At 38.2% G+C, this 25,488-nt stretch overlaps 1 protein-coding gene across 1 annotated transcript in view; it reads right to left on the reverse strand.

The window, feature by feature from the left end:
• The window catches only part of LOC101894193 (uncharacterized), a 66,712-nt gene that overhangs the window by 34,779 nt on the left and 6,445 nt on the right, over positions 1–25,488 (reverse strand). Inside the window, exons 2-4 of the mRNA XM_005177416.4 lie at positions 10,811–11,981; positions 1,523–1,806; positions 253–834 (exon numbers count right to left, since the gene is read on the reverse strand). Of these exons, the coding sequence (XP_005177473.1) occupies positions 253–834; positions 1,523–1,806; positions 10,811–11,853 (1,909 nt within the window). The 5' untranslated portion in view covers positions 11,854–11,981. The remainder of the gene's footprint in view (positions 1–252; positions 835–1,522; positions 1,807–10,810; positions 11,982–25,488) is intronic.

Genomic DNA, 25,488 nt, shown 5'->3' on the forward strand with positions numbered 1-25,488 from the left:
AAATGTAAAAATACAGAGAAATGAAAAAACAAAACGAAATGCGAATGGGGAGAAAAAACAAAAAGGACCAATTTTTTTTTTTTTTTTTTTTTTTTTTGCTGTTAGACGAATTTTAATTTCTGCCACAAAGTTTTGTTGTTGGCCCCATTTTTTTTTTGTGTTGTGCTTCAAATGCAAATGAATCTTGTCTTTTAGGCCACAAAGCATCAGCCGTTGTTTTTTTTCTTTGTTGATAAAACAATTGCAACTTACCTTTGAGCCCTCTTTCTCCAGGAGGTCCCTGGGAGCCCTTAGGGCCGGGGGCACCATCACGACCATCCTTGCCATTTATGCCATCTTTGCCATCACGTCCAGCTGCACCATCTTTGCCGGGTATACCATCGGCACCAGCCCGGCCAGGGACACCATCTAGACCAGGTTCTCCCGGAACACCGTCACGGCCATCCAAACCAGGTCGTCCAGGTATACCAATATCTCCCTTTGGTCCACGTGGTCCCATGGGACCCATTGCCCCTGCGGCACCTGGTTGACCGGGCAAACCAACATCACCACGATTACCCTTTGGCCCAGGGATACCAGGCAATCCGGGTGGTCCTGTGGGGCCCTTTGGACCCTGAGGCCCTTCCGGTCCCGGCGGACTAGGTGGACAATATTCTTGGGTACTTTGACAGAAACCGGTTATCATTTTCTCAGGCACTCTACAGTAGGTGTTCAAATACACCCATTCATCACCACCCGGAGCGGCCCCTTTCAGGCCTGTACGTTTGCGTATCTCCTTGTCTTGTTCCTCCAGGACTTTGCGATGATTGGGTGTAAAGAATTCTATGAAGGGATCTGAAAAAAACAGTTACTTTATTATTCAACCTCCATCAACAACTTGAATAAATGAATTAATAAATGACTGAGTGCATGAATGGAGGAAGGAATGAATGACTGAATGTCCTGGGAATGACTTTGGATTGTCTTGTCGCTTGATTGCAACCATCAACCATTGTTGACATTTGTTTTTCATTACTTCTCCCGGCGAGCATTGCTGGGGCTTTATTTTCTTAAGTGAGTGCAATTGTCCTGCATTTATTGTCCTTTGGTAAGTACCATTCAACGCCAACATCATTATCATCTTCAACTTCATCGAAGACCTCATCGAGAATATCTTTAAAATCAAATATTATCCACACAGAGAGAGAGAGTCTGTTTTTCCAATAGCTTTCTGGCTTTTGTTCCTCTGGATCATCCTCTTCTTGGTTTTCTTCGATGGCGTTTCTTATCCTTCAAGTTATTGTTAATGGTATTTCCTTTGGATTGCTTTGCCAGCTTGGCTTGGCTTGGCTTTTGTTTTCGGTTTTCATCATCATTAGAATTTCAAATTATTCTCCATTCATATTTTCTTAAGCGTTTCCTTGTGGCAATCATTCATTCCCCCTCTCCCCCACACCCCCCAATGCACTGAATCATGCAATCGCATGGAAGATATTTCTGTGGCTAGATGGTGGAAATCGTCTTCGCCAACTACTCTACTTACCATGCATTGATGTCGACGGTGATGAAGAGATATCTCGTCGCATTCTCTTCGGATAGTGTACCAGCTCCTCTATTGTTTGTGGCTCCTTGGGCCTGGTGTTGCCACTGTATTTTCTCTCCAAGGGACGGAACAAATGTGGCGGCATCTCATCGTTGCCAATATCCTCAATGTCGTTAGTGGTAGTACTTGTACTTGTGCTCCTAGTAGCATCGACTACGGCCTCGTTATGATTATTTACAACTCCAGGTCCTTTGCCATGGTCTACAGGCGGATTCGCTGAGTATCTGAGTGTGTGGAAGAAAAGCGGTAACAAAAGTAAAATGAAGTGAAATAAAAATTGAAATATACATTTACTTGGGCATCTTTTTTTCTCATAGTTTTTTCCATCTCTCTCCCCCTCTCCCTCTCTCTCCTTTGCTTTTCTTCATCTCAAGACCCATGAAGATGAAGAAAAGAAACTTTAATCAAAAGTAATGTTATGAACATTTTAAATTATGCACAAAGTATGAAAATTTATTTAAGGGAAAAACTGTTCTCTTTCTACGAATACCTAACGACACACACACACAGATACATAAACATATTTATTCATTCGCAATTCATACATAAATATAGATGAACTACTTGTATGTGAGTGGATGGCTGGATGGTGGTAAGATGTTCTTGAAAATAACTTTTAAACGAGGATTGGCGTGGGAATTTGAAGTAAAAATATTTAAAATCAATAACGATAATCATGAGAATATCGGAGCAACAAACAAACGTTCCGAAATCAAGGATTTGAAGCCTATAAAAAATACATATTTTATATATATATATATATATATATATATATATATATATATATATATATATATATATATATATATATATATATATATATATTTATTTATTTATAAACTGAACCGATCTTGATAAAATTTGGCAAAGGTATTTCTAAGCTGTAATTCATATATTTCCCTGAATATCGTTGTTACGGAGTGCATATTACGGCTGTGGGTAACCAATATAACAAATCGGATGGGCAATATATGTGGGAGCTATAACTATATCTGAACCGATCTTTACCAAATTTGATATACTGTCTTCTAGACTCAATTCGGTCGTAAGTGCCAAATTTCATCTCATTTGGGCAAATATTAGACGTTTGGTGCACAATAAAAGTAAATCGGATGAAGTTATATGTGGGAGATATATCCAAATCTGAACCGATCTCGATAAAATTTAGCAAAGGTATTTCTGAGCTGTATTTGTTATATTTCCCCAAGTATTGTTGTTACAGAGTGCATATTAAGGCTGCGGGGGACTAAAATAACAAATCGGATGAACAATATATATAGGAGCTATAGCTATATCTGAACCGATTTCGATCAAATTTGGCATACTTATTTTCAGGCCTAATTTGGTTGTATGTGCAAAACTCCATACTATTCGGGTCGATATTACACGTTTGGTGTACAAGAAAAGCCAAATCTGACGAAGATATATATGGGAGCTATATCTAAATTTTTACCGATTATCTCAAATTTCATCTGGATAGGGCAATAAATTCGAACTGAACTTTGTTTAGAAAAATACATGGACAGACGGCCGGACGGTCGGACATGCAAAAGTCGACTCAGAATGTGATTCTATGCAGATCATCAAAAGGAACTATGGGTCTATCTCGTTTCCTTTTGCCTGTTACAAACAAATACCGTGACCAACTTGTGGTGTAGGGTATTAAAAACAAGACCTAAAATTTGACTTTTTTATATCTCATGGTGTATAAAACCAACACTTCGTCAAATTATAATTATATTTTGTTCCAATTTGATCCAAATGTGTGAAACTTTAGTCGAGAGCTGTATGTATCACGACAATAGAGCATAATTCTCCAAATTGGTCTTGCTAGACAGAAAAGCATCCGGAAAAACAAACGGCACCTTTATATAAAAGAAAGTGACCATTCTCAATACAAAACATTTTAGAACAAGTAAAAAAGCAGCTAAATTCAGCCGGGCCGAATTTTTAATACCCTCCACCATTTTGAAGGAACTGAATAATTTAAAAAAATCATTTAAAAAATACCCCGCAAATTAAATACGAAGGCGTGGACCTACATAACTAATTTTTTGTCATAGGCTGTAGTATCGACTCCGAACTCCGACAAATACAAACAATTCCATTGAATAATGTCGTTAATTTATCAAATTTGAAACAATTCCGTTGAATAATGTTGCTAACAACATAAAAATACCGAATATCGGGAGGTACCGTTATATGTGGGCTATAGGAAGACATGGACCTGCAAGGACAATTTTCTGCCAAAGATTGTAGAACTCATTACGACTTTAAATACGAAATTTAAAACAAAAATGTTGCTAAAGTCATCAAAATACCGAATATCATAGGTACCGTTATATGGGGCTATACGATATCGTAGACCTATATAGACAATTATCTTCCTGGCGGTTAAGTACTCAGAGGGAACTCCGCGTGTGGCATTTCTATTGAAAAATATGGCTACAATCATTAAAATACCGTACTGTTATACGGGGGATATACGATATCGTGTTCCTTTCTGGACCAATCTCTTCCAGGGGGTTAAGTACCCATAAAGAACACCTTGTGTAGAATTTCAGACAATTTCATTGAAAAATGTGCCTAAAATCCTTAAAAATAACGAATACCAAGGGGTACCGTTATATGGGGGACATACGATATCGTGACCTGCCTGAACACAAAAGACTGATCTGTGCGAAATTTTAGCTTCCCATCTTTATTCGTTTTGACTTTAGCGTGATTACAACAGACGGACGGAAGGACTGTCTAAATCGCTGATCAAGAATATACAGGGTGAGATAAAAAAACTGCAACAAAGTCAAACGCCATAATTTTTACATTTTTTTTTTTTAATTTTGTTAAATGAAAGCAAAAAATGTCGGAAATACCATCAAATTTTAGAACAGATTTAGATTTGTTCGAATTGGTCATCTTTGGCGCGAATTATGTCCTTCAAACGGCCAATGAAACCTTCACAATCTGCCCGAATGTTGCTCTACGGTATTTTGCCCTATTCCGAGCTTTCCAAAATACTCCAGACACAATAGTCCAACGGATTGATATCCGGAGATTTTGGTGGCCATTCTGCGCTGGAAATGCAGCGAGGAACCTTATTTTGTAACCACTCTGGGGTGGCCCGTGCTGGGTGCTGAGTCCTGTTGGAATGTCCAAGGTCTGCAACCAACTTCAGATTCCTGTCATTTCTAAGCCACTCATCCGACAACTGTTAAAATTATTCCAGTGACAGCTCATTATATTGTTTACAAGCGTACAAAAGGATTTTGGTGAGAATTTTCCAAACAAAAAAGTTATTCGTGATGGAATTCCAGCGTGATAGTGCGATTTCTCTATATTTAGCTGGAAAACCACAAGTGGCTATCGTTAGAGCATTCCGGCATTTAAATGTGAATAAATCTTTTGTGTCTCGTACCATCAGTCGATACCGTGATACTGGTAGCGTAGTCCAACGTCAAGGAAGTGACCGGAAGAAAACAGCAACATCAGCAGAAATGGTTCGAAAAGTAAAGAAGCAACTTGATCGAAACCCGCGCCGCAGTGGTCGAAAAATGGCTCGCGAGCTGAACATATCGCAAAATTCCTTCTGGCAAATGAGTTCGGGGTAAAGCCATTAAAATTCCAAAATATGCAAGAACTTACACCGCAATAGAAAGAAAATAGACTCAAAAGAGCTAATGAGTTGCTTCGCTTGGCCGAAAGTGGTGAACTGTCGGATTTGGTTTTCTCCGCTCCGTTAAGAAAACATTCATTGTCCATCAGTTTGTAAACAAACTAAATGTTCGTGTTTACTTGCCAAATAGGTCAGCTGAAAAAACGCACCTACAGTTGACCACCAGAACTCAAGCGCCGGTGATGGTAATGGTGTGGGCCGCCATAACCGCCGATGGTCGCTCTCCGCTCCGACTAGTGCCATTCAACTTGAAACGATCGCAAATTTTTCGGAAATTAACAGACTTAGGATTCTAGGAATGCATCAGAATAAATGCCGAATATTATGGCGAAAATACTCTGGAGGGTGTATCAAAGCCTTGGGCACGCAAACATTTTGGCCGCCAAGCTTGGACATTCCAACAGGACTCAGCACCATCGCACTCAGCACGTACCACTCAAGAATTGTTACAAAATGAGGTTCCTCGCTTCATTTCCACAGTGGCACAATGGCTACCAAAATCTCCGGATTTGGAGAATTTTGGAAAGCAAGGTTGGTACTAAAAAATACCAAAGTGTCGATCACCTTAAGCAAGCGCTTCGCCGGGAATGGGTCAAAATATCGCAGACCAACATCCTGCAGCATGTGATGGTTTCATTAGCCGGTTAAAGGCCATAATTCGTGCCAAAGGTGACCAATCCTAACAAATCGAAACTTATTCTAAAATTTGATGCTATTTCCGACATTTCTTGCTCTCATTCAATAAAATTAAAAAAAAAATAAATAAAATGGAATTTGACTTTTACTTTAAAATGGAGTGTGACTTTGTTGCAGTTTTTTTTATCTCACACTGTAGTTCTTGCTCTTATTGATCTATCAACAACGCTTTTGTACCTCTAAGTACCTTTAATTTACATTAAAATTAGATTTTCTAAAAATCCTTCCTTATTTGACCCTATGATTCTTTACTTTGAATACTTTTTATTGTCAAAGAGCAAACTAACGAAAATTCAACCCTGTATGACCTCATCGCAAAATTTCAAATGACCTCATTGCAAAGTCGTATTAATTGCTTCAACCCAGTGATGTGTCATTTTCGCACTTTTAATTACCTTTAAGTCCGACTTAACAAATTCCTTTTCTCAACTTTCCAACCATAGTTTACCCGCATGGCAAATTTCAACATTCTATCTTCAGCCGCTTAGTCTAGCATTTGCCCTGAAATCTCCCTGTTCATTTCCTCAAATTTCTACACCCCTCCTCTTCAATATATTGTAGCTCAAGCATAACTTGTGCATAAATGTCTGCTGACTTTTACAACCAAGATTCTGGTTTGTCTCTCTTTTACTTTATGATTACTTTTTATTACCCTTGCATTTTGTTCTGTTACCTTCATAAAAAAGAAAAAAACTTTTGTGGAACAAAAATAAGAAAAGTGCAATTTATTGAAAACCCCCCTTGCCCCACTTCAGAAAACTATTTCGCCACAAGACAGTGAAAACATGTTTTTTTTTTGCTCAAAAAAACGAAGAAGAAACTAAAGGCAATCTTTTGTAGCCGTGTAACAACATTTTGACCTATAGCTACAGGTTGAACATCGAATGGGGTAAGTGGTCGTTGTTCTTGTTGTTGGTGCATCAGTGTGTGTGCGTGTGTCGAGAACCGGCCAAGGTTCACGGCACACATGTTGCCAGTGGCTACCTTTACAATTGGCCCATTAACCCGATAAGGAAAAAAGCCCTGACGTTGAACTATGACCAATGAACGACGACGAACCAAACGAGCGAGCGGCCAACCAACCAACAAACCCAACCACAACTGTTAAGTGAATAAATGAGAGTGCAAAAAAAAACGAAAATGTCCAAAAGACCATGAGGTTTGACCATGTTCACATATTTTCCCGTGCCGTTCAAAAAAAAACCGAAGGTAAAGGACGGCACTGAAGGTAATATCAATTTTGTTCTGACAAATTATGACCATTAGCCCAGAGGATGTGACAGCGGGATGTTGTGTTGTAATAGATTTCCATGTTGATGTTGACAAATTTCCAAAATTGCTTCGGGCCTAACATTCACCGTTTGCTAAAAATTCTGTGGTTGGGGTAATCGATAAAACTCAATTTCGTTGAAATTCAGTAGCTGTCATTGTGACATATATATTCAAAATGACGAAATGTAATGGTGACATATTGTATTTAACTTTTCATGGCCATTATCCAAAAGGGGGGGACATACCCTACCTAAAACCCATTACCAACTATAAATACAAAATTGTAGACAAATTCGTTATAAAATGTGGCTTAAATCCTCAAAATACCAAAAATCGGGAGGTACCTTATATGGGGGCTATACCAATTAGTAGACCTAAATAGATATTTTTTTGCAAGGAGAAAACATTTGAAAATACCGAAAATCGGGCCGTACCATTTTTGGGGGCTATACCAAGAACAGACCTACCTAGAACTCCAATTATCAAATTTATTCTAATTTGATTGGAAGATGTGGCAAAAACATCAAAAATACAGAGAATCTGGAGGTACCCTTATATAGGGCCTATACCAATTAGTGGGCCTGTAGCGAACAGACCTACCCAGGACTCAAATTGTCAAATTTCTTCTAATTTGGTTGGAAGATGTGGCAAAAACATCCAAAATACAGAGAATCTGGAGGTACCCTTATATATAGGGTCTATACCAATTTGTGGGCCTGTTGAAAATATTTTTTTATGGAGCAAACAAACCTACCCAGGACTCCAATTGTTAAATTTCTTCTAATTTGGTTGGAAACTGTGGCAGAATCCTTCAAAATATAAAAAATCGGAAGGTACACTTATATGGGGGCTATACCAATTAGTAGACCTGCAGCGAATATTTTTTGCATGGAGAGCACTGACCTACCAAGATCCCTTAATGTCAAGTTTCCGCTAATTTGGTTGGAAATTGTAACAGAAACCTTTAATATACCGAAAATCGGGAGTTCCGATATATGGGGACTGTAGCGATTTTTCTTTTGCTGGTCGAGAACAAACCTACCAAAAACCCCAAATGTAAAGTGCCAACTGATTTGATTTGAAATTATGGCAGGAGGTACCCCTATATTTGTAGTCTGTACCAATCAGTGGACGTGCAGCGAATATTTTTTGTAGGGAATTGTGGCAATTGAGTGTGTGGAGGCACCATTATATGGGGGCTATACCAATTCATGGACATGAAACAATCATTTTTGGCAAGGATAGATCCGACCGACCAAGAACTCCAAATGTCAGGTTTCAGCTAATTTAGTTGGAAATTGTGATTGATGTCTTCAAAATCCGAAAATCGGGAGGGGATAGGGGCTACACATTAGTGCACATTTTTTACACGGAGAGAACAGGCCTACAGAGAACCCCAACCTGTCAAGTTTTTGCAAATTTGATTAAAATTTGTGGCAGAAGCCTTCAAAATACCGAAAACCTGCAGGTACCTTATATGGGGGATATACTAATTAGTGCACCTGTAGCGAATATTTTTTTGCAGGGGAAGTACAAACCTACCGAGAACCACAAGTGTCAGCTTATTTGATTGGAAATTGTGGCAGAAACCTTCAAAATACGGAAAATCGGGAGGTACGCCTATACGGGGTGAGATAAAAAACAACTGCAACAAAGACAAACGCCATAATTTTTACATTTTTTTAAATTTTATTGAATGAAACCAAAAAAATGTCGGAAATGGCATCAAATTTAAGTGTAAGTTAAGACTTGTGTGAATTGGTCACCTTTGATACGAATTATGGCCTTCGACCGGCCAAAGAAACCGCAACACGCTGCCCGAATGTTGCTCTGCGGTATTTTGGCCCATTCCCGACGAAGCGCTTGCTTGAGGTGATCGACACCTTGCTTTCCAGACACAATAGTCCAACGGATTGATATCCGTAGATTTTGGTGGCCATTGTGAGCTGGAAATGAAGCGAGGAACCCCATTTTGTAACCATTCTTTGGTGGCGCGTGCTGAGAGCGATGTGCTGCGTCCTTTTGGAATGTCCAAGGTCTGCTGCCAAAATGTTTGCGTGCCCAAGGCTTTAATACACCCTCCAGATTATTTTCGCGATAACATTGGGCATTTATTCTGATGCCACGGGTTGTTAATACGAGCGGAGAGGGATCATCGGCTGTTTGGCGGCCCACACCATCACTATGGCCAGCGCTTGAGTTTTGGTGGCCAACCGAAGGTGCACATTTTTAGCTGACCTCTTTGACAAGCAAACACGATAATTTTGTTTGTTTACAAACGGCTGGACAACGAATGTTTTCTCAGCGGAGAAAACCAAATTCGGCAGTTCTAAACTTTCGGCTAAGCGAAGCAACTCTTTAGCTCTTTTGAGTCTATTTTCTTCCTGTTGCGATATAAGTTCTTCCACTTTTTGGAATTTCAATGGCTTTACCCCGATCTCATTTTTCAATATTTGCCGAATGGAATATTGCGACATGTTCAGCTCACGAGCCATTTTTCGGCCACTGCGACGCTGGTTTCGATTAAGTCGCTTCTTTACTTTTCGAACCATTTCTGCTGATGTTGCTGTTTTCTTCCGTACACTTCCTTGACGGCAGGCTACACTACCAATATCTCGGTAACAAGCGATGGTACGAAACACAAAAGATTTATTCACATTTAAATGCTGGAGTGCTCTAACGATAGCCACTTGTGGTTTTCCAGCCAAACATAAAGAAATCACCCTATCACGCTGGAATTCCATCACGAATAACTTTTTTTCTGGAAAATTCTTACCAAACTGTGTTTTTACCCTTGTAAACAATATAATGAGCTGTCACTGGAATAATTTTAACAGGTGTCGGACGCGTGACTTAGAATTGCAGCAGTATGCAGTTGGTTGCAATTTTTTCATCTCACCCTGTATATACTTTGTGGGGTCTAAAATATATATTTAGAGGCTTTACAAATAAATGACAAACTCACCGAAAAACACCTCTGTATGCGCCATATAGAGACAAGAACCTGCATAAGTTTTTTTTTTGTTTTGTCAGCAGATTCCGAACTTCAAATACGAAATTTAAAACCATTCCTGTTAATAATGTCGCTAATATTATTAAACTGCCGAATATTGGGAGCTACTGTTATATAGGTGCCATACGAAGACGTGGACCTGCATTCGCGATTTTTTTTATAAATTAAAGTACCAATTACGAACTTTAAATACGAAATTTGAAAAAAATTTGAATAAAAATCCGTCCATACGAAGACGTGGACCTGCATTCGCGCTTTTTTTTATAAATTAAAGTACCAATTACGAACTTTAAATACGAAATTTAAAAAAATTTATGCGCTATACACAATTCTTCGAAATTTAAATTTGAACAGCTTTTTTTCTATTCATTTCTCGAAGCCATAAATTTCCCTAATTTTCTAAATTACAATTTGCCCTTCTAATCTTTCTAGAAGTACCCACTCTTTTTTTGTCAAACCCCCCAACATTTTTGTAAACCAGTGTAATGCAATTTTGTTTTTCTTCTCTTTATGCTATTGCCCTCCCCCCGCTCACTTTACAAACAAATTATATTTTTGCTGTTGCAACACTTACCTTTGATCTTCAACTTTCCCCAAAGAAATATGCTTTGTATTTGTTTGAAGGTTCTGCTGTTGCTGTAGTTGCTGTTGCATCCGTTGCAATTCTCCAGATGTCTGCTGCTGTAATATTCTTTCCACCATGGAGTAGAGCATATGTTCCGAGTCAAGTAATTCCCGTCGAAAACGTTCACGAAATAACAACGGCGATGATGATGATGAAGGCGATGACGATGTCGATAAAAAATCTTGAGGGAATTTCTCTGCGAAAGGTTCAGCAACTTCACCACCTGCTGTCGAGGTATCACGACGTTGATGATGATGTTGTTTCTCGGATGTTCCCTCTTGGTTTATTGGCAATGACGTGGAATTTTGGCAATTGACACAGTTATTGCTGGATGGTGATGGTGGCAGGGTTGGATGACAACACGCCGTTGTTGATGATGCAGGGCAGGAGGTTACATGCGAATAAAATAACACAGCTAGGGAAGCCAGTGCTAATGTCAATATACCCAGACAAAGGTAAACGTTTGCCAGTGATGTTACAACGGTGGGTTTGTTCAGCTGGCCGGTGGCTGAGGGGGAGCAGGGCGTTTTACTGGACGCCGTGAAGGGGAGGTATTTGTTTTCCTTTTGCTGTTGAACGTTTTGAAAATTGCATTGGCAATTTTTGCATTTACATGCATTGGTAGCTGCAGGTTCGTTTATCGTCGTTGGCGAGGTCTTTGGTATTGCCGTCGTGCCCTCTGCCGTCACAGCTGAGGGCGGCCTGCTTTTGCCATTGTCTATTTCACAGAGCAGCAATGGCGTTTTTGCTATTTGCCTTTGTTGTTTTTGGCATTCACCAGTTTCCCCTTTGCCCGTTAATGGCATTTCTGACATGCCTGCCGGCTTTGTAATATGATTGTGTTGTTCTGAGCTCCTTTGGTGTTCCATGACACCTTTATCTTCGCCTTCTTCGTCGTCTGTTGCTGTACATTTGCCTGCAGCTCCTTCGGCTTCCAAAGATTTTTTACGTTTCTTACCGCTATACCTCATTTGATTTATGCCCACAAACATTTTGATGTTCTATGGTTTTTTATTCCGCTCTTCGCTTTTTCTTTGCTGCCTTTTATCACGTCTTCTGATATTCTTGGCTTGTAATCAACACATTAATGTGTTTGTGTTTTGTTCTTCCTTTTTGGCTTCTTAAATGGAGCAATCAATGTATTTTGAGGTATACCGTTTTTGTAGTTTTTATAACCGTGCAAAAAGGAATGGGAGAGAAAGATAGAAAAACGAAGTTAGTTATTGAAAAGGGGTTTATGAAAGGTTTTAGTTGCTGTTAGGAAAATATGTTAGTAAAGGCAAACATTTTGGGAAGATACCTAAAGTTTCGGAAACTATGAAATGTTGCAGCTTCTGGCTTTCCAAGAAGAAATTCCGATTTTTTTTTTTTTTTGGAAGAAGATCTTATGTAAGACTACCTTCTACTCTGCTGTGAGAAAATTGTATACTCCTCTGTGAGAAGACATTTGCTCTTCTGTAAAAAGATCTTCGGGTCTTCTATGAGAAGACCTCCGGTCCTTCTATGAGAAGACTTCCGGGCCTTCTATGAGAAGACCTACAGGTCTTCAATGAGAAGACCTACGGGTCTTCAATGACAATACCTACGGGCCTTCTATGAGAAGACCTACGGGCCTTCTATAAGAAGTCGTACGGGTCTTCTAAGAGAAGCCCTAAGTGTCTTCTAAGAGAAGACGTACGGGTCTTCTATGAGAAAACCTACGGGATTTAAATGAGAAGACCTACGGGTCTTCTATGAGAAGACCTACGGGTCTTCTATAAGAAGACCTATGGGTCTTCTATGAGACCTACGGGTGTTCTACGAGAAGACCTGAGGGTCTTCTATGAGAAGACCTACGCGTCTTCTATGAGGAGACTTACGCGTCTTCTATGAGAAGACCTACGAGTCTTCTATGAGAAGACCTACGTGTCTTCTATGAGAAGACCTCCGGGCCTTCTATGAGAAGACCTCCGGGCCTTCTATGAGAAGACCTCCGGTCCTTCTATGAGAAGACCTCCGGGCCTTCTATGAGAAGACCTAGGGGTCTTCTATGAGAAGTCCTAGGGGTCTTCTATGAGAAGACCTCCAGCTCTTCTATGAGAAGACCTCCGGCTTCTATGAGAAGACTTCCGGCTCTTCTATGAGAAGACTTCCGGCTCTTCTATGAGAAGACCTCCGGCTCTTCTATGAGAAGACCTCCGGCTCTTCTATGAGAAGACCTCCGGCTCTTCTATGAGAAGACCTCCGGCTCTTCTATGAGAAGACCTCCGGCTCTTCTATGAGAAGACCTCCGGCTCTTCTATGAGAAGACCTCCGGCTCTTCTATGAGAAGACCTTCAGCTCTTCTGAGAGAAGACCTTCAGTTCTTTTGGGAGAAGACCTTTAGCTCTTCTGGGAGAAGACCTTCTGGCCTTCTTCTCTTAGAAGACCTTCTGCTCTTCTTCTCTGAGAAGACCTTCTGCACTTCTCTGAGAAGACCACCGGCTCTTCTATGAGAAAACCTCCGGCCCTTATATGTGAAGACCTCCGGCTCTTTTATGTGGAAACCTCCAGCTCTTCTACGAGAAGACCTCCGGCTCTTCTTTGAGAAGACCTCCGGCTTTTCTATGACCTTCGGGTCTTCTCTGAGGATTTCTTATTAGAAATTTCTGATTTTCTTTGAGGATCAGCTCTTTCATAAGAATTCCTCATTGTTTGCTCTTCTTCATTTTAATGTAATATCAGAAAGCCAATTTTGTTCCTTTTTCTCCCAATGTTATGGTAATTAGACCTTGATATCATTATAGTCACTTTACAATGCTACCTGAAATATATTCCCAAATTGTATTCAACACCATGGAAAAAAAACTCGGAATTCTCTCCATGTTACACCTTAAAAAATTACCCAAAAAAAGAGGACAAAAAATTCCTTCACATCCTTTATAATTTTCATGGGTTTTCTGTGAATTTTTCTCCCTATTGTTGAAATACAAACTACTACTGCTGCAAAAAAAACAACCAACATTTTGTGGCAGTTGAAAGATTTTAAAAGAAAACCACAAATTTAAATAAAACTGTCGTTGGGTGTCGTCTTGTGGCAGCTGGCTTGGGTTGGGTGATGTTGCACTTAAATGTACGAACGAATGAATGTTTTCAGTTGGCAAATGTTTGCTGTAACACCACCACTGCGAACGCGAGTTCAGAGCAACAGTTCTCATTGTATAGCCTAGCGGGGACTTTCCTTGTGGATCGTGAATTTGTACAATGTATTTTCTAACTTTGAATGTAGTTTTATGTGTGCGAATATATGCGGATGAGTGTGTTTGTGTGTAACATTTCACAACCAAAAGTTTAATTAATAAAACACTTATACATATTCCAAAATGGTATACCACAACATGTGTATGTATGTGGGAGTGAGTGTAAATGGTTGCACTTGCAAACCGACCACAGCCTCAATTTAAACAACAACCACTTATTAGTCGTTACACCCAGCAAATGGCTAATGTCGATTAATGTTCAAGATCTGCTGTTTTGGGATGCTAAATTTTGGTCAAAATTGAGCCTCTAAAGGACACTTTTTTTGCAATAATATGGGAGATATTTAATGTGTAAATGCTTGAATAAAACTAACCTCCTATAAGGATTCTAATATTGGAGGGCCCTCCACAAAATTTCTATTGATAAAGTACCTTCTCCAGGAAATTAAAGACAAAAAAGCTTCTGGAAAGATATTGGAATCTAGGACCTTCTTAATATCTGCCTTGGATAAACAACTTTTTCAAAGTCCTATACAAATACTGGGAGAGACAAAACAACAAACAAGGACAACAAAGTCAAAGGCCATAATTTTAACATTTTTTGTTTAAATTTTATTGAATGAAAGCAAAAAATAGCATCAAATTTTAGAATAAGTTTAGATTTGTTCGAATTGGTCATCTTTGGCACAAATTATGGCCTTCAAACGGCCAATGATACCGTCACACGCTGCCCCAATGTTGCTCTGCGGTATTTTGGCCCATTTGGCCCAGCAAGGAGCTTGCTTGAAGTGATCGACACTTTGGTATTTTTTAGTTCCAACCTTGCTTTCCAAAATACTCCAGACACAATAGTCCAACGGATTGGTATCCGGAGATTTTGGTGGCCATTTGCGCTGGAAATGAAGCGAGAAACCTCATTTTGTAACGGTTCTTGGGTGCCGCGTGCGACGGTGCTGAGTTCTGTGGGAATGTCCAAGGTATGCGGCCAAAAAGTTTGCGTGTCCAAGGCTTTAATACACCCTCCAGAATATTTTCGCGATGATATTCAGCAATTATTCTGATGCCATGGCCGATTAATACGAGCGGAAAGCGACCATACTCCAGACACAACGGATTGGTATCCGGAGATTTTGGTAGGCATTGTGCGCTAGAAATGAAGCGAGGAACCTCATTTTGTAACCATTCTTGGGTGGTGCGTGCTGAGTGACCTGTGGGAATGTCCAAGGTCTGCGGCCAAAATGTTTGCGTTGCCAAGGCTTTAATACATCCTCCAGAATATTTTCGCGATAATATTCGGCATTTATTCAGATGCCACGGTCGATTAATATGAGTGGAGAGCGACCATCGACTGTTATGGCGTCCCACACCATCACCTTGGTCGGCGCTTGAGTTCTGCTAGCCAACCGAAGGTGCACATTTTCAGCTGACCTCTTTTGCAATAAACACGATCATTTTGTTTGTTTACAAACTGCTGGACAACGAATGTTTTCTCATCGGAGACGGAGAAAACCAAATTCGGCAGTTCACCACTTTTGGCCAAGCGAAGCAACTCTTTAGCTCTTTTGAGTCTATTTTTTTTCTGTTGCGGTGCAAGTTCTTGCACTTTTTGGAATTTCAATGGCTTTACCCCGAGATAATTTTTCAATACTTGCCGAATGAAATATTGCAATATGTTCAGCTCACGAGCCATTTTTCGGCCACTGCGACGAGAGTTTCGATTAAGTCGTTCATTGCTTTTCGAAAAATTTCTGCTGATGTTGCCGCTTTCTTGCGTCCACTTTCTATACGTCGGGTAACGAGCGATGGTACGAGACACAAAAGATTTATTCACATTTGAATGCTGGAGTACTCTAACTCTACTCTAGCCACTTGGGGGTTTCCAGCCAAATATAAAGAAATCACACCATCACGCTTGAATTCCATCACGAATAACTTTTTTCCTGGAAAAATCTCAACAAAATGCCTTTGTACGCTTGTAAACAATATAATGAGCTGTCACTGGAATAATTTGAACAGCTGTCGGACGAGTGGCTTAGAAATGACAGCAGTCTGAAGTTGATTTCAGTTTTTTTTCATCTCACCCTGTATGTGATTTTGTTCAAGCTTTCTTTCTCTATAAAACTTTCTATAGGCCTTCCTTAACGATATACACTCTGGAGGTTCTCGACATCAATCCCCTAAATTTTTGCAATTCTAAAATGGCAACACTTGCCCTCACTTCAATCTCCACATCAATATTCCGCAGTGCATTACAAAACACTTGCACTTTCATTTGCCTGTAATGGACCAACAAACTTTTTGTTGACAATTTCGCAAATATTAATTGAATTTCTGAAACTATTATTCGAAAATTGTAAATGTCATCTACAAAAATATAAAACCGAAACAGAAAATGACACAAAATGTCTGTGGCTGTGCGGTTTTACACACAGCCACCGCCAGTCCCAAAAACCTTAATTAATGGCGCCCAAACAAAGCCATGCAACTAACCTACAAAACAAAAAGTCATTTAAATTGGCTATTAGCTTGGACTGAATGACTGGTTGACGGGCTGACTGACTAAACCTCAAAGTGAAAGCTAATCTAAAATTTACGCCAAATTCATGTGGTGGACTTTGTTAGGAATTCATGAGTGAATACATATAATTACATGTGTATATGTGTGTCACGTTTGTGTTCTTTATTAAAATTTCATTTAATTATGAAATAATTACTCATCAACAACAACAGCCACTAACCCCTTTTATTTCAATTGACTAGAAATGTGGCAAATTTTGTTGTTTGGTGGCTTAGTCATTAGCATGTGGCATCAAATAAATTAAATGATAGCTTTTTAAGTTCGACAGCAGTCATGAGCGTGTTATATTTATAGAATTTGATGAAGAACGCAATGTAGATCATATGGTGGAACATCTGCTAAAAACTGACTTGAGACCTTAAAAAACAAGTAAACAAAGTCTATATTCGTGCAGGGCCGAGCATGTGATACCCTACAACACTACAACAAGTTAGAAGCCCTCTTATGTCCAAATCCATTTTGGAAGATTTCGCTTTTGAAATAATGTCATGGAGCACTGCCCAGACATTATCCTCAGCATATTGACCAGAGACATTTGACCGCTTCGATTGCTATATAATTGCGACCTATAGAGCAACTGCAAAATCAGGAAACTTTTCCAGTTTTTGGTCCATTTTAACGCCTAAATATTATGCGATCATCTCCAAAAGAAATAGGGTTCTATTCTGGCCCTATCCCCACCTCCATTCTTAATTTCGTGAAGATCGGGCTATAATTGCGACCTGTAGAGTGATTACAAATTAACATGGACAGACGGACGGACATACATAGCTAGATCGACTCAGCTCGGCGAGATAGGGAGAACCATATATACTTTCCTATGTGGGAAACTAATATTTCGAGGTGTTATATAATTTTGGCCCAATTGAACTTATAATACGTCCACAGTGTTGTAGGGTATAATTATGCATAAAGAAATGCTTCACTCTCTCGATTAGTGGGCAATGTTCTACCTTTACAGAGCGATAAAGGTTATCTATATGGGTGACCTTCTTATCTGCGAAAGTCCTATGGAAAATTTATAATTTTTATAAGCTAGATTTGAATCTCCAAAATCTCAAACACCAATAGAAGAAGGCCTTTAGAAAGTTTTACATTTATGGAGGAAATATGAGACATGAGACATTTTCTCCAAAGAAGCCATATAAAAGGTCATCAAGAGAAAATACAGGCTGAGATAAAAAAAACTGCAACAAACTTCAGATTGTTGTAATTTCGACAGCTGTTAAAATTTTTCCAGTGACAGCTCATTATATTGTTTACAAGTCTACAAAAGCATTTTAGTGAGAATTTTCCAGAAAAAAAGTTATTCGTGATGGAATTCAAGCGTGATAGTGTGATTTCTTTATATTTGGCTGGAAAACCACAAGTGGCTATCGTTAGAGCACTCCAGCATTTAAATGTGAATAAATCTTTTGCGTGTCGTACCATCGCTCATTACCGTGATACTGGTAGCGTAACCCGACATCCAGGATGTGGACGAAAGAAAACAGCAACATCAGCAGAAATGGTTCGAAAAGTAATGAAACGACTTGATCGAAACCCGCGTCGCAGTGGCCAAAAAATGGCTCGTGAGCTAAACATATCGCAATATTCCATTCGGCAAATATTGCAACATGAGCTCGGGGTAAAGCCATTGAAATTCAAAAAATGTAAGAACTTACACCGCAACAGAAAGAAAATGGACTTAAAAGACCTAAAGGTTGCTCCGATTGGCCGAAAGTGGTGAACTGCCGAATTTGGTTTTCTCCGATGAGAAAACATTCGTTGTCCAGCAGTTTGTAAACAATCAAAATGATCGTGTTTACTTGCCAAAGAGGTCAGCTGAAAATGTGCAGCTTCGGTTGGCCAGACCAGAACTCAAGTGCCGGTCATGGTGATGGTGTGGGCCGCCATAACAGCCGATGGTCGCTCTCCGCTCGTATCAATCGATCGTGCATCATAATAAATGCCTAATATCATCGCGAAAATATTCTGGAGGGTGTATTGAGGCCTTGGGCACGCAACATTCGCGCAGCGTGTGACGGTTTCATTGGCCGTTTGGAGGCCATAGTTCGTACCAAAGGTGACTAATTCGAACAAATCTAAACTTATTCTAAAATTTGATGCAATTTCCGACATTTTTTGTATTCATTCAATAAAATTTAAAAAATGTTATAAAATTATGGCTTTTGGACATAATTCGTACCATAGGTGACAAACTCGAAGAAATCTAAACTTTTTCTAAAATGTTATACTTTTTCCGATTTTGTTTGCTTTCATTCAATAAAATTTAAAAAAAAATTATGGGGTTTGACTTTGTTGCATTTTTTTATGTCACCCTGTACCTGGAGAAGAATTTTCACATTTAGAAATCTCGACGGCGATACTCAATTAAATAATTTGCCTATGGAAGATCTAATTCCTACGATCTTAACTCTATTAAAGACCTATAGACGGTTATGTAAGACCTGTAGAAGCTCTTTGAAATATGTTCTACCTACAATGGTTTTGTGGAAGACTTTACTATACTATAAAAACGTTGGAAAACTTTAGACAGAGATCCGTATAAAGATTTTTTCGTATTAAAATCCTGTAGAAGACTAATGTCTTCCATAGGCGAACCTCTGCTGAAAAAAGATAGCTAGACGCTTTCTACCGACATATGATCCAAAAAACATGTGTTTCCTAAAACCTGTAAAATTTAGTCTACCTATAGAAGACCTATGAAATGTCTTATCCTAAGATGGACCTGTGAACAGGCTTCTGCCTACAGAATACCTGTAAGAGGGCTTCTAATTAAAAAAAAAAAACCTGCCTATGAAAAATCTCTCTCTCTCTCTTTGCCTATGAAAAATCTCTAAATGATCTTCTAAACAGAAGAAGTGCTGTAGAAGGTCTCTGCCTATAGAAGACCTATTGAAAACCCGTAGACGATCCTCTGTCGAAACCAAGTTTGAGGGATGTAATTTATATTAGATCATTTGTTAATAGAAAAATTGAGTTACCCAGTTGTGGGCGAGGTACCAGAAGGAGTGGAAATATATGTCCAATCTTTACACCAGAACTTGTGTTAAAAGTATTGGCATATAAAGACAGTTTATTTACCTTTTGTGGGGGAGTTACCAGAAAGAGTGGACCAAATCGGATACTCCCTTCGAGAGTTACCGTGCGCCCCCAGCCAGACAGACTGGCAGACGGACGGATGGGAGGACACGCCTAAATCGACTCCAAATGTCCTCAAACGGATTTAGTCCAAAGAGACGGACGGACACACATACATTTCGATTAAGATCGATGGAAAGGGATGTATAACATCGTGGGTTGATATATAGTATTGTGAATCTGAGAACAATATTTCAAGGTGTTACAAACAAGCTTATAATACCCCCAACACATAGTGAAAAAATCTTGAAAACTATGTACCAGAAGAAATTGTCAAATCTCTACCATCTTCATAACAGATCTTGTATTAATGGAAATGTTGAGGTGCGGCAAGTTTGATGGAATCAGATATTAATTTCGCGCTTTATGAACTTCATAGATATTTCAAATTGTGACCCTTTGTTGGGGAGGGACGAGAAAGAGTGGACCGATACATCCCATTTAACAGCAGATCTTGAGTTAGTTGAAATAATGGGATGTGTGAAATATGAAGAGAACCGATTTTGTAATCTTTTTGATTATTCATAACTTTAACCCTTTGTGGGGAAGGTACTCGATATCTTGTGTTGATGGAAATATTTAGATGTACCAAGTCTTAATGGAATCGGATGTTAATTTCGCGTTTTATTTCTAATTTCTTAATTTAATTTCTTCATGGATATTCAACATTTCGAGCCCCCTGTGGGAAAGAAGTGGACCGATATATTTCTTCTTCACACCAGACCTTGGATTAATAATGTGTATAATTTCAAGATAATCGCACTCTTATATCACATTTTATTAGAGTTATAATTATTCAAAATTTTTTCCCTTTGTGGGGGAAGGTACTTGATGAAGTGGACCGATATTGTCCACTGATACAAATATTATGATTTGGAGTAAAATCTAATTATCCTTTCTCTTTCGGTGCAGTAATATATATGTTTTAAAATTTCTACATGTTGTGGGGGTGGTACTAGAAGGAGTGGACCGATTTTACCCATCTCCAAACTCGATTTACCAAGTTTGACTCACACTAAACCAATTTTTTAGCGTTTTTTCGTTGAGTTCATAATTTTGTCTCCGTTTTCCAACCAAAAAAATGTTACCCTCATTTACTGTTTGAAATTTTCAGTTTAGTTCCTAAAGTCTCTTTTGTCCTTTTAAAAGTTTACTAACCCATATAACACAATATCTGCTTTATTCCCCTTATATTGTCACTGAATATTTATTTTTTCCCAAAGCATTTAAAAAGCACACCAGTCATTATACCCCAGTCGTTTGGCAGAACAAATAATGTTATGGTTAATGTGATGTTTTACAACTTTTCTAAATGATATTAAGGATTAACTTGTCATTTTGCTCAAAAAAAAAAAAAAAAACACACACCCAACTTTTGTCACCTTTGATGATAAATGCCAAACAACATTTTAAAATGGCATTCCATAAATCTCTTTTTAGTTGAGCTGTGCCATTACCTCATATGAAAATAAAGTCGTTTTTTTTTTTTTTTTGATTCAAAATGCCGGCGAGAATCGTCATCAAATAAAACTATAACGACAACACAACACATGTTTGCATGCAAATGTTATATTTATAAACCCAATTAAAATTTCGAAACAAAAACAAAAAAAAGCGAAACAAAATATTTATAATAAAATTTTCAAAAATTTATTTCAAACAGGAGCACCAGTGGCATTTTTATTAATTTATGGAATATTTATTTTATTTTCTTTTTTCTCCTGCTGATGGTGGTGTCACAAATCATGGCAAACTAAAAAAAAAACGAAAACAGAAACAGAAATCAACGCCCGCCAGGCAATTAGTTTTCGGGGAAATTTTGTTTTCCCAAAGCTAATTATAAATATCAACATGAAGAAAAAAAGTTCGGAGCATGGAATTGGAATAAAATTCCCAATGCAAGTTCCAAATTATTTCATTTTGGTATCTATTTTGTGCGTTGTCATGGTAACAATCGGATATGCTTATGGGCGGTGCATGTGTGTGTTTGTAGAAGAATTTTTTGTGATGTTTTTTTGTTGATGTTGTTGTAGTTGTTGCTGTGAATTCTGAATAAAAGATAATATTGATATCAATTGAATTAACTTGTTTTTCCCCTGATAAATAAATAGTTGGATACAGTGGAAATTTTGGTTCAATCGTCGGTATGAAAGGAAAATTCTCACATGAAAGTCCTTTGAGAACACATATCACAGATGTTGCTTGGACTCAATTTACTTCAGAATACATTATTGGTCCTACGTAAATAACTGGGTGTCGTCTCAAAGAAGGACATTTTTTCAAAGACCATGTTAAATGCTATAGGCGTCAATTTTTTAAGTATTTTCAAAGACCATGTTAAATGCTATTGGCGTCAATTTTTTGAGAATTTTTCAAAGACCATCATCAAGGCAGTAGGCGTGGATTTTTTAAGAATTTTTCAAAGACCATCTTCAAGGCTATAGGCGTTGATTTTTTAAGAATTTTTTAAAGAACATCTTCAAGGCTATAGGTGTTGATTTTTTAAAAAAAATTCAAAGACCATCTTCCAGGCTATGGGCGTGGATTTTTTAAGAATTTTTCAAAGAACATCTTGAAGACTATAGGCATGGATTTTTTAAGAATTTTTCAAAGACCATCTTTAAGGCTATAGGCGTGGATTTTTTTTTAAGAATTTTTCAAAGACCATCTTCAAGGCTATAGGGGTCAATTTTTTAAGAATTTTTCAAAGACCATCTTCAAGGCTATAGGCGTGGACTTCTTAAGAATTTTTCAAGAACCATCTTCAGGGCAATAGGCGTGGATTTTTAAGAGTTTTTCACAGACCATCTTCAAGGCTATAGGCGTGGATTTTTTAAGAATTTTTCAAAGACCATCTTCAAGGCTATAGGCGTGGATTTTTTAAGAATTTTTCAAAGACCAACTTCAAGGCTGTAGGGTTGGATTTTTTAAGAATTTTTCAAAGACCATCTTCAAGGCCATAGGCGTGGATTTTTTAAGAATTTTTCAAAGACCATCTTCAAGGCTATAGGCGTGGATTTTTTAAGAATTTTTCCAAGACCATCTTCAAGGCTATAGGTGTGGATTTTTAAAGACCTTTTCAAAGACCATCTTCAAGGCTATAGGCTTGGATTTTTTAAGAATTTTTCCAAGACCATCTTTAAGGCCATAGGCGTGGATTTTTTAAAAATTTCATAAGACCTTCTTCAAGGCTATAGGCGTGAATTTTTTAAGAATTTTTCAAAGACATTCTTCAAGGCTATGGGCGTGGATTTTCCAAGAATTTTTCAAAGACCATCTTCAAGGCTATAGGCGTCAATTTTTTAGGAATCTTTCAAAGACCATCTTCAAGGCTATAGGCGTGGATTTTTTAAGAATTTAAGAAAATGGCGCTGTAATTTTAAAAATCCTGAATATCAGCTATACGAAAACTTGGACCTTTAAACGCCTATTACGAACTCAAAACACCAAGTTTAAAATATCTCACGAGGCCAAGAATTTTTATAATCAATTTTCTTCCATAGGAATCAGTACCTATGGCGAACTTCAAAATCCGAATTTAAAATAATTCGGGTATAATAAAAAGTGTGGGTAAAATTGTCAATATACTGAATATGAGGAGGTACGTTTATATGGGGGCTATACGGAGATGTGGACCTGTAAAACAATTGTTCTGCCACAGGATGAAGTACCAAGTAGAAACTCTAAATTCGAAATTTTAAACAATGAAAAGTGTGACACAAGTCATCGAAATACCGAATATATAGAAGTACAGTTATATCAGACCTATACGAAGCCGTGGACCTTTTCAGCCAATTATTCACCAGAGAAGGTGGTGTTTATTACGAACTCCAAATACAAAATTTGAGGAAAATCTGTTAAAAATTTTCTATCATATGAGGTAGTATCCATTATGAACTCCAAATACCAAATTTCAAACAATTCCGATTAATATCTGGGGGTATGAGGCCTATATGAAAACGTGGGCCTATACCATTTTTAATATCAAAAGTCCTGTAGACCCAAAGCACTTCTGAGCAAAATTTTTTCAACTTACTTCATTTCGTTCTGAAGTAAGAGTGAATTCCACAGACGGCATCGCTATATCGGAATCAGGAATATATAAACGGAATCACAAACTTAATATATCCTTCATACTTAATTGAGGGTTTCAAAACATGCAACCTTACCGATTATAGCTCTCTTTCAAAAAATGTCTTATGCCCACCCCAATAAGACTCCCTGACTGTGAGGTTGTGTAGTCATCTTTAACCCCGTGGTTAAAGAGAGTGCTTTCTCCTCCCTAACTTTACTTCCACCTAATATTTAAATATAAAAATCGATTTAATTTGACCGGCATGCGTAAGCACACACATCATACGTCAATATGGGTATATGTGCCGGATTTCTAAAAAATGGACCACCCAGCGATTGCTTCTCATAAATCAATAATTCTAAAAAAAACTCAAATAGATTCAAAAAATTTCCCACTGTTACTGCCAGCAGGACACACAAATATTCCACCTAAATAAATTTATGGTCCACAAGTGTCATAAATCGAAGAGGATTGTTGGTGGTGGTAGTGGCTGCTGGTCAGCCGGCCGGCCGGCTCATTGGCTGATATATTTTTTTTGTCATTGTTTATCAATGCAAATAATTTTGCGAAATGGAATCGATAAAGGCTACTGCTGCCCTGTTTTTTGCTGCAACACCAGATTTAATTTATTAATATTAGCCAGCATGTGTGATTGTGTGTGTGTTCGGAAAAAATATCTATAACTGGCTTCTCACATTTGCACACGAACATTGTCTAGGTTCAGACATTGTCTGTATTTGTATGGCCAATGATGTTGCTGTTGTTGTTGTTGGTGCTGCTGCTGCTTTTGTATTTGTTACCATAAATATGTGATTTATGTGGCATCATTTATTGGGCAGCGCAAAGAATTGAAAATAAACAATAAACGACCAGACTTGCATTTGAATAGAGAGAATTGGCATAATTGTGGCACATAGCTGCGGTTTCATTCATTCCCAGTTAATAATTTTGATAATTTTGGTCATGTGGTTCGTAAATTATTTTCCGGACCAAGGGTCAAACTAAAATGTGGTCTAATCTATAATTTAGCCATGATGGGATGTTGTAGGTCATTTTGGACGGCACATAAATAAATATTTCACCAATTATTTGACAATTTTCAATAATGATTAGTGAGTAGTTCATAAACAAAAACACATTTTGGGTGATAATCTCATTATAATTGACAATATTTGTGCAATTTTAATTATCTCAACGAAATAACAACAACTGAGTGTGGGGAATTATCTATCAAAAGTGTGTGTGTGTTGATGGAAAATTCTGCCGCAAATCGTAATTAAATGCAGGAATTTTTGGGTCAAATGTAATTCTAATTAGATATTTGGAATTAAATGATGAATAACATGTTTTTGGGGAACAAAGGAAAACCCCCAAAATTTTGCAAAATTAAATGGGCAACGGGCCAAAACGTAAAAAGAGCTTAAAATCGGAGTTAGAATACCGATATGACCCATTTTCTGTTCCAATGATTCTTGATGTAGACCAAAGATCTATATCACATTTCAAAGCTCTATTCTTAATTATGCCAAATACAGGGTGGGATGAAAAACCGACAACCAATTTCAGACTGCTGCCATTTCTAAGCGACTCGTCCGACCGCTGTTAAAATTAT

This window comes from Musca domestica, unplaced genomic scaffold, assembly GCF_030504385.1.
Source record: "Musca domestica strain aabys unplaced genomic scaffold, Musca_domestica.polishedcontigs.V.1.1 8, whole genome shotgun sequence".
NCBI lineage: Eukaryota > Metazoa > Arthropoda > Insecta > Diptera > Muscidae > Musca > Musca domestica.